At 49.0% G+C, this 17,090-nt stretch overlaps 1 protein-coding gene across 1 annotated transcript in view; it reads left to right on the top strand.

Annotated features, from left to right (window-relative positions):
- Positions 1 to 17,090, top strand: part of CIB4 (calcium and integrin binding family member 4) — a gene marked incomplete at both ends in the record, with an annotated part of 110,109 nt that overhangs the window by 34,920 nt on the left and 58,099 nt on the right. Inside the window, one exon of the mRNA XM_084624056.1 lies at positions 4,448 to 4,479. Coding sequence (XP_084480182.1) covers positions 4,448 to 4,479 — 32 coding nt within the window. The remainder of the gene's footprint in view (positions 1 to 4,447; positions 4,480 to 17,090) is intronic.

The raw sequence follows: 17,090 nt of genomic DNA, 5'->3' as shown, positions 1-17,090 counted from the left end.
CTGTCAAGGATGTTCCCAGGGGTTCTGCAACACCCGCCCGCACAAATACCTGCACACGCAAGCCAAGAGCTCCACACCGACATGCTCAAATACCAACCACATCCCTGCTGCCCCCCCCCCAAATACATGCACCCTCGCAATGGAAGGGAGTGCATACCCCAGGGAAGGGGTCCAATTCTCCTCTCACTCACCCTGCTGTGAATGAGGAGCAATTCCAAGGAAGTCAGTGGCGCGAGAGAGAGGCCCAGTTAGTGAAAGCGGGAGAAGGGCCCCAGACATCACATGGATCTGGCCTACACTCCCACACACAGCCCCCTTTACTAGCATTTCTCCTGAACTCAATCCTCGTGCCTTGGTAATGGCAATCGAGACCAGCTGGGTAATCCAGACTCCAGGGACCAGGGCAGGACATTCAGGGGAAGGTCCCAACCAAGCTCAAGTCTGTTGATCTTTTGGGCCCATCTGTTTATCCAGGCTTTAGCCGGGTGTCTTGGTGATGGCAGGGAAGGATCTCAGTGTGACACGGCCGTACTGCAGTGTGATGTACCGCGGCACCGTTGGGACTCGGGCACAACTGCTGCAGCAAAAACAAAGCAACCCCGCTAACCGGCTCCTCGGTGTAGCTTCTTCAGCCGTGTGTGGGCATGGGCCGGACTGGCCTGCACGGCCAGGAAGTGCTAATCCCACCGGCTGTCCCAGCACATTGGCTACCCGAGAACTTCTGGGGCTGTGCTCCAAAATGAGCTGCGTCCGTACATGGGCTACATGCAGAGTCAAGCCCAAAGGCAGGGTGCTGGGAAATAAAGGATCTGTGGGTCGACTGTCATAGAATCATAGAAGATTAGGTTTGGAAGGGACCTCAGGAGGTCAGCTAGTCCAACCCCCTGCTCAAAGCAGGACCAACCCCAACTAAATCATCCCAGCCAGGGCTTTGTCAAGCCGGGCCTTAAATACCTCTACAGATGGAGATTCCACCACCTCCCTAGGGAACCCATTCCAGTGTTTCACCACCCTCCTAGTGAAAACGTTTTTCCTAACATCCAACCTAGACCTCCCCCACTGCAACTTGAGACCGTTGCTCCTTGTTCTGTCATCTGCCACCACTGAGAACAGCTGAGCTCCATCCTCTTTGGAACCCCCTTCAAGTAGTTGAAGGCTGCTATCAAATCCCCCCCCATTCTTCTCTTCCGCAGACCAAATAAACCCAGTTCCCTCAGCCTCTCTTCATAAGTCATGTGCTCCAGTCCCCTGATCATGTTCGTTGCCGTCTGCTGGACTCTCTCCAATTTGTACCTCCCAGGCTGGAGACAAACCTGCTGTCTGTTCAGTGTGTTGGTGGGCATCCTTCTGGTAATTAACAGTAATAGGATGTGTCCACCGCATATGAGGAAATCACCCGCAGCATTACAATTATGGCAAACAGAATCCTAATCAAGGCATTTCACGTGGAGGAGCCATCTCAGCATGAGCTGAGAGTGATACAGGATTTTATACTGTGCTTCCATGTAAGCCAAGGCAGCTGTGAACAAACAAATAGATTTCAGGATGGAGTTCTGCACCACAGCTGAGCTGTGGAATTCAAAGGGCCTCATTCTTATCTGCCTTTTAGCTTGGCCTGTCCAATGTGGGTGTTTAATGCTACCACTGGTGTGAGCGGAGAACTCGGATCCGGTAGCGCTTTACATCCAATTGGTCATCTGGGCAAACTTCATCAGTGATGATTTTACGTTTTCTTCCACATCATTGATAAAGATGTTAAATAGCATAGGGCCAAAAGACTCTTCCCTCCGGGACCACACAGGAAGCAGACCTGCTTGATGGCAAGTCCCCTATCAGTTAGTCAGTTTTGAATGCATTTAATGTGTGCCATATTAATTTAATATTCTAGATTTTTAAATCAGTGTTGTGCAGTACCACATTAAACACCTTACAGACGTCTCAGTATATTATATCAATTCAACACTGTTACCTCTATCAACCAACCTTGTAATCTCATTAAAAAAAGATAAAGTTATTTTGACTGGCTCTATTTTTCATAAACCCATGTTGATTTGCAGTAATTACATTACCTCCTTTAGTTCTTTATTAATCAAGTCCCATATCAGCTGCTCCATTATCTTGCCTGGGAGCGATGTCAGGCTGACTAAAAACTGGCACAATATTAGCTTTCTTCCAGTCTTCTGGAACTTCCCCAGGGCTCCAAGACTTACTGAAAAATCAACATTGATAGTCCAGTGAGCTCCCCAGCCAGCTCTTTAAAAATTCTTGGATTCAAGTTATCTGGAACCACTGATTTAAAAATGTCTAACTTTAGTAGCTACTGTTTAACCACCTCCAGAAATACTAGTGAAATAGAAAGAGTTGTTACCAATCACCATATGATGAGATTGCATTATGTGTTTTTTCCCCCAGATAGAAAACAAATATTTATTGAACCCTTTTGCCTTATCTGCATTATTATTGATAATCCTATCATTTCCATCTAGTAGTGGACCAGTACCATGGTCAGCATTTTTTTTGTTCCTAATATATTTTAAATACTCCTTTTTTTTGTCCTTAACTCCGCTGTCCAGAAATTTCTCCTTGTGTCATTTTGCTTTCCTTATCAACTTCCTACAATTCCTAGCTTCTGATTTATATAAATTACTATCAACTTTCCCTGTCTTCTATTTGTTATACATTATATATATAAATTTATTTTTTTTTACAGCTGCCTTCACTTCTCCTCTAAACCAGGTTGGTTTTTTAACCAGCACAGATTTCTTCTTCAGTTATGAGATTGTGGTGTTTTTGGCATCTAGGGAGGTGTTCTTAAATAATTCCCAGTTATCATTCACATTTTTTCTGATTAAAGTCTTCCTCCCAACTGATTTGGCTCAATTATTTTCAGTTTTAGAAAACTGGCCCTAATAAAGCACCAAGTATACATATTACTGGTCTGGACTTTATTCCGCTTGCACATTATAAAAGTTATACCTTATACCTAAGCTAGCATTAACTTTTAGTTCTGAGATCAGTGCCTCTTTCTCTGTTAGGATAAGGTCTAATATAGAATTCCTCCATGTTGACTGCAACACTTTTTGAGTTAGGAAATTATCACCTATATGTGTAGAAATTGCAAGGATATTTTAGTACTGGCAACATGAGATCTACAACATCTGGTGCTCAGACTGAAGTCCCCCTTGATCATGCAGGCTTTATTCCCTGTGCATTATAGACTGCTGCATAAGGAGTCTATCATCATGTTCACTAGTGTAGCACAAACCAGTACCCCATCTTGTGCTTTAGCTGATCGGACATTGATCCATAAGCATTCAAGCACTTGTTACCTTGCCATATTCATCGCTATTAATCACATATGCACCATCATCGCTGACTCTTGGGAATCCCAAAATCACAGAGAGACTTTGCATCTGAGCATATCCTCTCCCCTTTGTCACTAATTATCTCATCGACCCTGTTTAGCAAAATCTTGCTTCCTAATTTGCCATCAAGAAGCTTTGCTGGCTTAGGTGTGTTCACAAGATGTGTAATCACTTAAGCAGAGCGTATGCTGTGTTCTTTCAATAGGAAATAGATTGTGTTAGAAAGTCGGAAGGGACAGCGGGGGAGAGGGGCCCTGGGTCCAGCTATTTCTTTGTGACTTTTCTCTTTGAACGTAAGACTCCAGATAGCAGTGCCTTCTTACACGGGCGCCGAGTTTCCAAGTGCTCGATCCCCACCTTTGCCCCAGGCCCCAACCCCGCTCCACCCCTTCCCCCAAGGCCCTGCCTCTTCCCACCCCCGCTTCACCCCCACCCCGCCTCTTCCTGCCCAGTTCTGCCCCTTCTCTGAGCCCATGCTACATCCCTACTCCTCCCCGCTCCCTCCCAGCCTGCTGCACGCTGCGACACAGCTGACTGTGGCGGGTGGGAGGCACGGGGAGGGAGAGGGAGGCACTGATTGGCGGGGGCCAGCAGCAGGCAGGAGGCGCTGGGGGGAGGGGGAGGTGCTGATGGGCTCATTTTTCCCCCATGGGTGCTCCAGCCCCAGAGCACCCACGGAGTCGGTGCCTATGTCTTCTTAATGGAAGCTGTTTGATATTCATAAGAAATATCAGCACTTTACTAGTTCCCAGCACATCATTCTAGCAGAAACTGCCAGTTATTCTCGGATTGCAGAGTCATGGATCCACAGGCTCTGTGCTATGCTTCTACTATGAAAGAGTCTGTGGGAGGCACCCCTTCGGTGGGCCAAGAGTAGGGGCCCAGGCAGAGACCGATGCATCCTGGAGGTGAATGCCTGACTGCGAAGATGGCGTTGCCAGGAGAGCTTTGGCTTCGTTGACCACGGGATGCTGTTCCAGGAAGAAGGACTGCTAAGCACGGATGGGGTCCACCTATCGAGGAAGGGAAAGAGTATATTTGGCTACACACTGGCTAACCTCGTGAGGAGGGCTTTAAACTAGGTTCGAAGGGGGCAGGTGACCAAAGCCCACAGGTAAGTCAAGAACATGGAGACCTGGGGAAAGGGTCAGAATTTGTGGGGAGCCTGGGCTGTTATAGCAGGGAAAAAAGAGAGACAAGACAGAACTGGGGGAGGGGAATCAAATCAGGATCTCAGATGTCTGTATACTAATGTGAGAAGTATGGGGAATAAGCAGGAAGAACTCAAAATGCTAGTAAATAAACACAACTATGACATAGTTGGCATCACAGAGACCTGGTGGGATAATATGAATGACTGGAATATTGGTATAGAAGGGTACAGCTTGTTCAGGAAGGACAGGCAGGGGGGAGAGGGAGCAGATGTTGCCTTATATATTAAAATGCATACACTTGGACTGAGGTTGAGATAGAAATAGGAGACAGACTTGTTGAAAGTCTCTGGGTAAGGATAAAAGGGGTAAAAACCAAGGGTGATGTCATGGTCGGGGTCTACTACAGGCCACCTAACCAGGAAGAAGAGGTGGATGAGGCTTCCTTTAAGCAACTAACAAAATCATCCAAAGCCCAGGACTTGGCGGTGATGGGGGACTTTAGCTACCCAGACATCTGCTGGGAAAATAACCCAGCAGGGCACAGATTATCCAACAAGTTCTTGGAACGTACTGGAGACAATTTTTTATTTCAGAAGGTGCAGAAAGCTACCAGGGGAGAGGCTGTTCTAGATTTGATTTTGACAAATAGGGAGGAACTGGGTGAGAATTTGAAAGTGGAAGGCAGCTTGGGTGAAAGTGATCATGAAATGGTCGAGTTCATGATTCTAAGGAATGGTAGGAGGGAGAACAGCACAATAAAGACAATGGATTTCAAGAAGACAGACTTCAGCAAACTCAGGGAGTTGGTAGGTAAGATCCCACGGGAAGCAAGTCTAAGGGGAAGAACAATAGAAGACAGCTGGCAGTTTTTCAAAGAGACATTATTAAGGGCACAAGAGCAAACTATCCCACTACGTAGAAAAGACAGGAAGTCTGGCAAGAGACCAGGCTGGCTTAACCAGGAAATCTTCAATGATCTAAAAATCAAAAAAGAGTCCTACAAAAAGTGGAAACTAGGTCAAATTACAAAAGATGAATATAAACAACTAACACAAGCATGTAGGGACAAAATTAGAAAGGCCAAGGCACAAAACAAGATCAAACTAGCTAAAGACATAAAGGGTAACAAGAAAACATTCTACAACTACATTAGAAGCAAGAGGAAGACCCAGGACAGGGTAGGCCCGTTACTCAATGAGGGGGAAAAAACAATAACAGAAACTTCTTTGTTTCAGTTTTCAGCAAGAAGTTTGGTGGTGTTTGGGCATCTAACATAGTGAATGCCAGTGAAAATGAGGTAGGATCAAAGGCTAAAATAGGAAAAGAACAAATTAAAAATCACTTAGACTAGCTAGATGTCTTCAAATCACCAGGGCCTGATGAAATGCATTCTGGAATACTCAAGGAGCTGACTAAGGATATATCTGAGCCATTAGCGATTATCTTTGAAAAGTCATGGAAGACGAGAGAGATTCCAGAAGACTGGAAAAGGGCAAATATAGTGCCCATCTATAAAAAGGGAAATAAGGACAACCCAGGGAATTACAGACCAGTCAGCTTAACTTCTTCCGTTGGAAAGACTAGATGACCTCTCGAGGTCCCTTCCAGGCCTATGATTCTATGACTCTACGCAGCTGTTACGAGAGAACTGGACTCGACATAACCACAGCCATTTTGTGTACTCAGCCACCATTAATTGGAAGTGAAAACACCATGTAGTCAGGAATAATTTGGCCTTTACCTAAGCAGGCAAATAGCTGCATAGCTGCAGTGTCGCTAATACGGACAGATAAAGTGACAGATTCATGAGAATGGGAGGAAGTGTAGATAATGTAAATGGGAAGTGTAGATTTGAGAGTCTGACTCTGTGTTTCTTGCTGGGAGTTGCTTTGCTGATAAGTGGAAATAGGAGTTATTTTGCTGATGCTAGGAAAATTGTTAGCCCTGTAGGGGTTATTATGAGATATGTGCTTTGTTTTGAGCAACCCAACTAATCTCTTTCTGGAAAGCGTAATTTGGAGAAATTTTTCAATGACCTAGGAGACAAACATCCAGTTCTCCAGTGGCTAGGAAGAAGGCTGATCACCAGAAACCTGCTTCTGACCACTCAACACCATCTCTGACTTTGGGTAACTCTATCTGGGGTGCTCTAAACAATTATTAATTAAAAACAAGGATTTTTTGGGTGAAAGCACTCTTGTGTGTACCAATCATTCATCAGATGGAGGAGCTGTGTTCCCACTGATTTATATCCTGAAACTGCCTTAAAAAAAAGACTAGTTACCATAGTTTCACGTTAAGAAAACCCCAGGTAACACAGCCTCAAAGCCTCTGAGACTGAGCCTCTGTTGCCAGCACTCCTATTTCACACCATGAGCTCTGTTGAGAGACCTTTCCCCTCTGCAGGGGTCAATGCACCTCAGCAAATACTTTCAGTGACACTAGGCAGCCTTTTAAAACAGAGTATGGTTTGTTAGTCAACTGGAATGCAGCATCAGGAAGTTGTTAGGTTAGCACAGAGAAGCAAAGGTGAAGACAGCTCACACAGGCCAAGCCCAGGATCTCGTGAGCCACGCTGCTGTAGGAACCATCCTGGTTTCCTTTCTCTGCCTCTTTGTCTTAGTTCCAGGTGGGCCTGCAGCTCTCCCTGCTCTGCACCCTGTTCTTCTTATGGCCTCCTGTCACCTCCTCCTCTTGTCTTCCTCCTGACTTCACGTGCGCTCCACGCAGCCAAGCTGGGAGCCTTCCATTGATTGGTGTCAACTTGGGGTGTCCTTTGTCTCTATAAGGTCTTCCATTGACCTGGGTTGGTCCCTGCCAGTCCTAAATGACCCATTCCTGTCACCCCAGACTGTTATGTGACAAGACACCTCATGTCTCCTGCTCTTTACTCAGCACATAGTAATACTAGGCACAGAGGGAAACTGAAGCACTTATTGGAATAAAGAACTATCACCCAAACTCCCACATTCATCACATGGGGCAGACATTAAGAAGAGGATCACTATTTTGCCCCCCTTCACTCTGATCTCATTTTGGACAAATTGTACCTTGAAATCCACAACTCACAGACTGCTTGCACATGATACGTCTCCCAACATAAATGGTAGCAATGGTGGGGTGGAAGTGCTGATGTAGACTGGCCCTGGGTCAGAGCAGAAGGATGTTGAAAGTTTGGAAAGGTTGCCAAGAACAGCCACTAAAATGATCTGAGGACTTGGAAAATACCCTATACTTAGAGATCTGAAGAGCTCAAAGGGGTCACTTGATCCATGTACAGGCACCTTCATGGGGAGAAAACGCCAGTTATTACCAGGCTCTTGAATCTATTGGAGAAAAACAGAACAAGAACCAACGGCTGGAAGCTGAAGCCAGACATATTTAAATTTGAAATAAGGTATGATTAAGTCCAGGCAGATATTATGGTTGTGTGCAAAGTTCCTATCAGATTATAAATAATCCACTTGTATGCAAAAGTTGCATGGTGCTTGGCATTGCAAATTTTGTGCCCCTTATATCCTGTGTGCTTGTCTCTAGACAAGGGGTCTGTTATCCCCTTTGTGTGTTCATGGAGCAGCCGTTGGCACAAAACTCCTAAGAATGCGAATACCTCGGGGAGGACAGATCCCATGCTTGGCAGGGCCTGGTTTTTGACAGTTTTTTCTGGGGTAGTTTCCTGCTTTTTTACCTAAGCTGAAGATGACCCCAAACTCACCAGCAGTACAGAGGCTGCCATTGACAAGACTGCTAAAAATAGGAAGAAAGCAACTAATGCGTGAGACGTGAAATACAGCCGAAATGCCACATTCCTGTTGTGCCAGGGGGTGGGCTGCAGGTGTTCCTTGGGGCACTGTGCAGGGAGGCATTGTCAGGGGGCCAGAGATCCACTGGTTCAAAACCCCACTAAGAAGGTGATGCAGGGAGTCCTGGAACACGTTACCTAGGGAGGTTGTGGAACCTATGGCACTGGAGGGTCTTTAAGAACAGGTTGGACAAATGGCTGTCAGGGATGGTCTAGCTAATATTCAGTCCTGCCATGAGTGCAGGGGACTGGACTAGATGGCCTCTCAAGGTCCCTTCCAGTGCTATGGAGGAGGGCAGATTATCCCACATCTGTCTGCTGCAGAGTTTTTGCATCTTCATTCGAAGCAGCTGGTGCTGAGACAGGGCACTGGGCCAGGTGGATTGTCGGGCTGAGCGATTCCTACGCTCCACCACTCCTCTGACTGTGACACCTTTGTTCAGACACTGACACAGGTCGTCCCACTGACCTGAAGACAGAACGGAACCATCCATCAGGCCTTGTCTGCCCTGGGATATTAGCCACCTAGTGCAGACACAATTTACACAAGGGCAGAGCAATCTCCACCAGGAGACACTGCACTGGTGTAAACTGTCTGTACACTAGGCCTTTGCACCATTGGCTAAAATCTCAGTGTAAACGTGGCCTTGACCTCTCTTAGGGCCTGATCCAAGAGCAGCTGAAGATATCCGTGATATCAATGGGAGCTGGATTCGGCCCCTCACCATTTAAAAGCCGCTTTGCGCCGTCCCGCTTTTTAATCTAATCTCTATATTTATAAGATGCCAGCCACCATCCTCCCGTTCCTTCCGAGCCGGTGCTGTGTGTCTGCTATATACGCAGCGAGCTTGCTTTCCAAACCCATCAATAATAAGCTATTTAAACGGTGCTGTGTTTGGGGTAATAGCATTAGAGAGTCTGGAGGGGAATTAGAAAAACAACACCCGGCTTTATTAAGAAGCTTAATTCAATTACACTGGCAGGAGAGTTTAAGCTTAGTTCTTTGATCTCCACCCCCACCGCTCTCCCCGTAGGATACAGGGTGACAACAACGAAACAGGCGAGAGAAGCCGCTTGAGCAGAGAAATCTCTCTGGGAATATTTCCAAAGTGGCTGGACGCTGTGCACCTGTGGCCAGGCCAAGACACGCTTCCTGAATGATGTACAGGGCGAGGGCTGATACAAGTCTGAGTAACTTCTGGGGAACAGGATCTGCCGTTGGGGGAGGCATCCGTCAAGCTATATGGTCAGCAGCACCCCGGCTCTTGCATTCCACTCTGAAGTGCAGGCAAGCAGGCAGGTACGGGAGCAAGTTATGTATCATCTTTCCAGCACTGTGGGAGGTCAGCATATAATTCAAGAGTAGTAGGTAACACAGTGCCCTCGATTGCATTTTCTATGCATCCTCATAGCAAAAGCGGAGTAAGCCCAACAGGGCCGTCCCTAAAGGGGACAAAGGGTTACATGTCGGGACAGTCCAGATTTCATCAAAGTGCGGGGCCCAGGGCAATCACCCGGTTTTGCCCTTCCCAAGGGACAGCTCGGAAGCCCAATAACACTTCCTCTAGCTCAGGAAATGGACAGCAGGCTGGCCAGCTTTTCAGTGCTTTGCCTCACTGGTTTGAATCCAGGCCAGGTCCATCAGGGTCATGCACTTGCTAGCTAGAAAGAACGAAGGATGCATGGGGAAGGCTGTACGGGTACGGGCAGGGGCCCACCGCGTAGCCAAGAGCCCTGAGCGTTAATGCGTGTAGGTTTCCCCTTTGCTGGTGGAAAGGCTGCGGCCGATACGCTACTGGAAAGGGGTATTTTTATACCTAGTACGCCTCTTGTTTTGAAGCTAACGTCTCCTCCCATGGCACGGCCCAGAGATACTGTCACACTGCGGCCGATGTCTGTAAGTGAGATCTTGTTAACATGGGAGGGCTGAAGAGGGCAGCCCCGCCAAGGAGCCAGCTCTCAGGGAGACTCAGACGATGAAGTACCCTCTTCATCAGCCCTCACCTTGCGAGGAATGGGCTGAGCTGCTTTCGGAGGACAAGCGGGGCTGTGTGGAGGGCAGCTGGGTTGGGCCAGGTCCCCTGCTGGTGACGGAGTAGGTGAGCAACACTCCATGGAAAACAAGGGAGATGCACCAGTTCACACCAGCTGCTGTATTTCTCTCCTCCAGTTGCATTAAGGGTGTATGCATGAAAACAGGATTGACTCCTCTGACCTGCTGGGCAGGCTCTTCTCCCGCACCCATCACCGCGGCGTTTGATCACCTGTCCTATCCATCCGCTCACTTTGCTGCTCCGATCTGCATCCCACCTCTCCGCTCTCTCACCCCTTGTAACCTGCTCACCCCACGCGCTGACTTCACCCCCCACCTCTTCTCCACTCCTCACATCCCCGCCCCATCCCGCTGACTTCCCATCCCAACGCCACAGGGGTCACCCAGGCCTCAGCCCGCATCCCTGACCTCAGAGTTACCCCTCTGCTCATGCGTCCCACCTCACACCCGGTGTCCAGCTCCCAACGGCTTTGCTGCCTCAGCCTCCCGACGGTACCACTAAGGGCAGGTCTACACGCAATAACAAACCCCCAGCAGCGAGTCTCAGAGTCTGGGTCAACTGACTCAGGCCCATGCTATGGGGTTAAACAGAGCAGTGTATGGATTTGGGCTTGGGCTGGAGCTGGGAAGGGTCTCCAAGCCCGGGATCCAGCCTGAACCCAAATGTCTACATGGATATTTTTAGCCCGAGTCAGCTGACCTGGGCTCTGAGACTTGCTGCTGAGGATCTTTTATTGCAGTGTAGACATACCGCGAGTCCCTGAGTTACTGGAAACCTCGCCCGAAAACTTTTCTCTCTTCCTTAATTCACAACTTGATCCCCCCTGTAGAGCATGTTGTGACCCTGTGCACAAGGGAGGTTACTGCATTGTGTCACTGGGCCAGAGCCTGACCCTAGGGACACTGGAGTAGACCCAGAACGGCTCCGTTAATATCAAGGGAGGCAGTCTAATCTCATGGGTAAGGCACTGGACTGGGATCCAGGAGACCTGGGTGCTCTTCATTGACCTGTTTGTGACCTTGGGTTCTTTAGTTCCCCTCTCGCTGCCTGTTTCCTCTTTCCTCCTTTGTCTTGTCCATTTAGATGAGTGGTTCTCGGCCTGCGGTCCACAGGCCACTTGCGGCCCAATCAGCACACCGCTGCAACCATGTGCCATCCTCGGCAGTACATATATTGTGTGGCTGCAGCCCAGATCACACAAATAGAGCTGCACATGCGGCCCACAATGGTCAATAGGTTGAGGGCCACTGATTTAGATTGTCAGGGCTTTGGGCCAGGGACTGTCTCAGGCTGTGTCAACACTGGAAAGGATTTGCCAGTATAAATACACCAGTCTAGCTCAACCAGCAAACCCTCCTAATGGAGACGTTGCTTGTACCAGTTCCCCAAAGGTAATAAGCTCGACTGGCAAAAGGACTTTTTAGCTGGGATAACCATGTCCTCACACCCCTCACTGACATCACTATGCCAGCAAAGCTTTTAAGTGTAGACCAGGCCTCTTGCTATCTGTCTGTACAGCACCTAACGCAACAGGCCCCCGATTTCAGCCGTGGCCTCGCAGGCCTCTACATGAGACTCTAACACAAATGCAAATAGCAATAAAGTCACGTTTTTCTGGATTTACACTGCTGTGTAGCTGGTACCAGGATCGGATCCTTTATTTCCTTAAAGCCTCCATCTCGTGTGGCATATCCCACATCTCGTGATGCATCAACCCACGATTTACTCCGTGCTGGCTGGTTATGGAGCTTCTGCCCAAAGCGCTATCTGTGGGGAGGAATATGTGGCAGGTGTCAGTGGGTTTCTCTGAGTAACACACAGGGCAGAAGGGCGGGGGGGGGGGCATTTGGGCCTAGAAGGGGGCCACATTTTCTACAATACATCAGCTCATCTTTTAAAAAAACCCTCCCCTCCTGTGTGTTAGGCAGAACTGCAGAGGAGGACTTATGGGAGCGAACTGGCGTTGCAATAAACCAAGCTTTGGTTTGCAAGCAAACAAGCAGCAAAGAACAAAGAAGAAACACAGAGTATACGCCTTGCAGCCCGGGGACAGCCAGCCTCATGCTAAGGCTTGGATCCTTTAAGAACGGTCATGCTGGGACTTGTAGTTCCTCCCAGGGCTGTGGCGAACCCTGCTGACCAGAGGAGGTGCTGTTTGAGCATGGGAGGGCTGAAGGAACTGTATCCAGACCCCAAGAGGGGGACGGTCTTTGAAACCTCCAGGTGTGCCTGAGTTCATCTGAGGGGGAAACTGAGGCTGGAGTGTTGCCATACTGAGAGGTGGAGATTGTGCTGGACCAGCACCTGCAACAGCATCCAGCATGAGGCTTCTAATCTTTTGAGGGCAGGGACTCTGGGTTGGTACAGCGCCCAGTACAATGCAACCCCAGTCGTGACTGGGTGGTCTCCAAGCGCTAGTGTGGTCTAAATAATATTTCCACCGAATCACCGGAATGATAATAAACAACAGCTCGTATGTAGCACTTTTCAACCCTCTTCTATTCCTGTTCTCTTCTGCGTAGGTTCTTATCCCTCTCATCACTGTGGGATCTGAGTCGTGTCCCTGAGTAGCTGGACATGAAAGGGGAGGTATTTAGTAAATGGACATTCTTTAGATCACAGTGGAAAAATTGCAAGGGGTCTGGATAAAGAAGAAAACAAAATAACGGCAGCCATTAGCTGTGAAGGGCAAAGGCTGCACGTGTTCAGGCAGCAGCTGGGTACGTCAGCAGAAGGAGCCGTGTAAAATCTTAGAAGCGCCTGAAGTGCGTTTTCAACCCACAAAAAGAGTCCCCAATGAAAGGTGCTTTTTCACCGCTCTGGAGTGACAACAGCCCCTTGTATTGCCAGACTGCACCAAGTGGCCAGCTCAGGTGCTCCTCAAATCTTAAAAGATTGACTAATTTGGGATAAGTTACTCCTAGGGACAAAAGCAGCAGGAGATCAAAGGAGAACACACAGAGGACCCACACAAAGTCTACCAGGAGCAATAGATACGCACAAATCTAGTGGAAAAGCTCCCATCCAAATGCAGAGAATAAATGCAGCAGACACAGGGATAATTCACCAAGAGGCACAAAGTCCAAGGAAAAATACACCAAAATGTTGCAAAAATCAAACTGAATATATGGCAAGCCACTGCTGAATGGAGAAACGCGCCCACTGAAGGCGTTAATAGCAGACCGGTACAATGCTTTTGATGTCACGACTGTCACAGGGGAGCAGGACCAGCTCTTCTGGGTCAGAGCAAGTGGGCCCAACTGAGCCAATGAAAGGGTGGGGTGCCCCGGGGGCTACAAAGGCCTCTCAAAGGGCAGGAAGAGGAGGCCGTGCAGGGGAGAGGAACCGCAGAGTCATGGAGCTCACTCTGGTGAGGAGTCCCGGAACGAAGGGCCAGGGGCTCAGAGATGCAGCTCTGGGGCCGGCATTCAGGAAGGGGAACAGAGCTGGCTGCATGAGAACTGGCTGTGAGAAGGGACCTGGCTGGCACAGGATTACTGGAGACCCCTGGCAGGGGAGGCCAGGAAATCCTAGGACAAAGAGTGAGCTGAGGAACTGGTTTTGTCTCTTTATGTGCTTATATTTGGACAAATAACCTACTTAAAGGCGACTAGGCATGGCAGTGAGCTTGTCGAGCTGGGGAGAACATAAGAGCTGCCATATTGGGTCAGACCAACGGTCCATCTAGCCCAGTATCCTGTCTTCCGACAGTGGCCAGTGCCAGGTGCCCCAGAGGGAATGAACAGAACACTGCAATTTTGGAGAGACTCACCCCTGTCTTCTCCTCCTGGCTTCTTGCAAAGAGAGGTTTAGGGTCACTCTGAGCATGGGCTTACATCCTTGACCACCTAGGTGATAGCCATTGACAGACCTATCCTCCAGGAACTTATCCACTTCTCTTTTTAACCCAGGTATACTTTTGGTCATCACAACATCCCAAGGCAATGAGTTCCACAGGTTAATTGGGTGTTGTGTGAAAAAAATACCTCCTCTTATTTGTATTAAACCTGCTGCCTCTTAATTTTGTCCTAGTTTTTGGAGGATAGGAAAGGGTAAATAACATTTCTCTATTCACGTTTTCTACACCGTTCATGATTCTATCAGATCCCCCCCATTCATCATTTTTTTTTCTAAGCTGAATAACTCTAATCTTTTTAGACTCTCCTCATCTGGAAGCCGCTCCATATCCTCGATCATCTTTGCTGCCCTTCTCTGAACCTTTTCTGGTTTCATTATACCCTTTTGGAGATGGGCAACCAGAACTGGACACAGTAATCAAGGTGTGGGTGCAGTCAGGATTTATATAGTGGCACTGTGATATTTTTCTGTCTTATTTTCTATCCCTTTCCTAATGGTTCCTAACATTCTGTTCGCTTTTTTGCCTGCTGCTGAATAATTGAATGGATGTTTGCAGAGAACTATCCACGGTGACGCCAAGATCGCTTTCGTGAATGGTGACAGCTCACTGAGCCCCCGGCACTGCATTCGTGTCTTTGAGATTGTTTTCTCCAATCTGCATTTCTTTGCATTTATCACTGCTGAGAAGCCCTGCCACATCACAGGCAGGGAGAATGCAGGCGCATTGATTGGCCCTGGTACAAGGGGAGAGCAAAGTGGCTCTTTGGTGCCCCGTAAAGAGGAAATGAAGTGTGACTCTCAGGGGATGTTCACACTGCAATTAAAAACCCACGGCTGGCCTGTGCCAGCTGACTTGTGCTGGCTCGGGCTAAGGGGCTGGTGAATTGCAGTGTAGGCATGCAAGCTCTGGCTGCAGCCCGAGCTCTGGCACCCTCCCACCTTGCGGGGTCCAGCCTGAGCCCAAACGTCTACCCCACAATATCACAGCCCTTTAGCTCGAGGCCCGCAAGCCCGAGTCAGCCGGCACGGGCCAGCCGCAGGTGTCCAATCGCAGTGTAGACGTCCCCTAAGAGCCACCATTGCGTCCCTAGGCTGCTCCTGGGACAGTGGTTTCCAATACAGCGTGGGTCAGGCGGATCGTGAGTCAGCGTGGGTCGGAAAGGGGAGGCCTAGAAAAGCATTTCTATGCTGGGCACTTATTTTTCGCCCAGCTAACATAAGTCTCTCTGAATGGTCCACAAAGACTGTGTGTTCGGCTGTCAGAAAGCACTCTTAGCTTGTGGGGAGGAGGGGCTCAGCTGCAGTAGCCAGGGGTGGGATTCAAACAGCTCCAAGAGCTCGGCCTGGCTGCAGAGGGGTCTTTCTAAAGCAGCTGTCACGGCAGCATCGAAGCACTGTGCAAGGAGTAGACTGCCCAGCCCTGCAGTGGGGGGTCCCCGTGCTCCAGGGCAAAGACCAGGGAGAAGCAGAATGCCTCCTGCACTCCCGCTGAGCATAGGGAGCGCAGCCATGGCTGGTTCTTCCATGGGCCGTGCGTGGGGGCAGGGCTCCTTGCTCCCTCTCCTCACACTCCGGTGGTGCAAAAGGGACTTAATGCTGCCCTAACTGGCCAGTTCTGGCCTGGGGCAATATCTGCCTGATCGAGAGCTGGCATAAGTGCTCCATACCATCCCTGCTCCTCCCCGCAGCACGCAGAGCTCTGCTGAAAATCTGGCCCCTAAGGGATAAAGTCAGCACCTTCCATCCCACCCTGCTTGCAGCTCCCATTGGCTTTAGCTGGAGCGGTGAGTTGTCAGCCGCTTCGCACACCAGGCCCCAGGCACCCAAACAAGCAGGCCTGCAAAACAAGCGGCAGCTTTTGAAACTTGTGAGCAAAGTGACTTGCCTGTGGCCGTGGCCGAGTCAGTGGCGGAGCTGGGATTAGAATTTGGACATTTCCAGCACCCAGCACCATACTCAGATCATTAGCCCTGCCTCTCGTCACAACAAGGGAGCAGCGGGCCAGCCAGAATGTCAGGGGCTGATTGCCAAGAGAAAGGGGGAAAACCAAACTCTGCTTTGATAGAGGTTTAATAAACCCTCCGGCAGGACTGGCGAGGAGCATCTGCCTGAGACATGTCGTAAATCTGGATTAAGGGATCTGACGCTGGTGAGTTTTGAAATTATAATAATGCAAAAGAAGTGACGACACAGTGGTGACATTTCATAACCCGATTCTGCAACGGACGCAGGAAGCAAACAGATTAATCTCCAGGGAACCAAAATATACAGGAGGCAGTGAGTGTGTGTGTGTGTGTCATGTTTATACAGCTTGATCCACGCTGCCCTGCTCCCCCCAGAACTGCAGAATAGCTGAGCGACCTGTTCGGGCTACATCAGTGACCTTCAACCCCCTTTGAGTGACAGATGCCAGTCAAGCATCCAGTGGCAGATTTAGAGTTAGTGGGGCCTGTGCTCAGCTTCATGCTGGGGACCCCTCCTTGGGACCCAGCCAAGAAAAAGAGCAGTCTCTCTTATCTCCCCTCCGACCCTGGTCTTATTCTTTTTTCTTCATCCTCCTCCTGTAAGTAATAGGAAGTAAATGAAAGTAAAGTGAGGGACCTTGTTTGTTTTTGTAGTTGAACTCATTTTCCCACAGACCACTTGAAAAATCGCTGAGAGTCTCGGCGGGCCACTTAATGATCTCTCCAGTTATAGTTCGTATTGTTAGCTAACTATTGTAAAGTGCTTTGGATAAGAGCTTTATAAAACAAACGTAGAAAAGCATTGGGGGTGCGGGGTCTGGGAGGGAGTTAGGGTGTGGGAGCAGGCTGGGGGTTGGGGTGCAGGGTCTGCTCAGGAGCTGGGGTGCGGGAGG

Source organism: Lepidochelys olivacea (genome assembly GCF_965140295.1).
Source record: "Lepidochelys olivacea isolate rLepOli2 genome assembly, chromosome: 3".
Taxonomy (NCBI): Eukaryota; Metazoa; Chordata; order Testudines; family Cheloniidae; genus Lepidochelys; species Lepidochelys olivacea.
The sequence above is the reverse complement of the archived record's forward strand: the minus strand, read 5'-3'. Positions and strand labels throughout refer to the sequence as shown.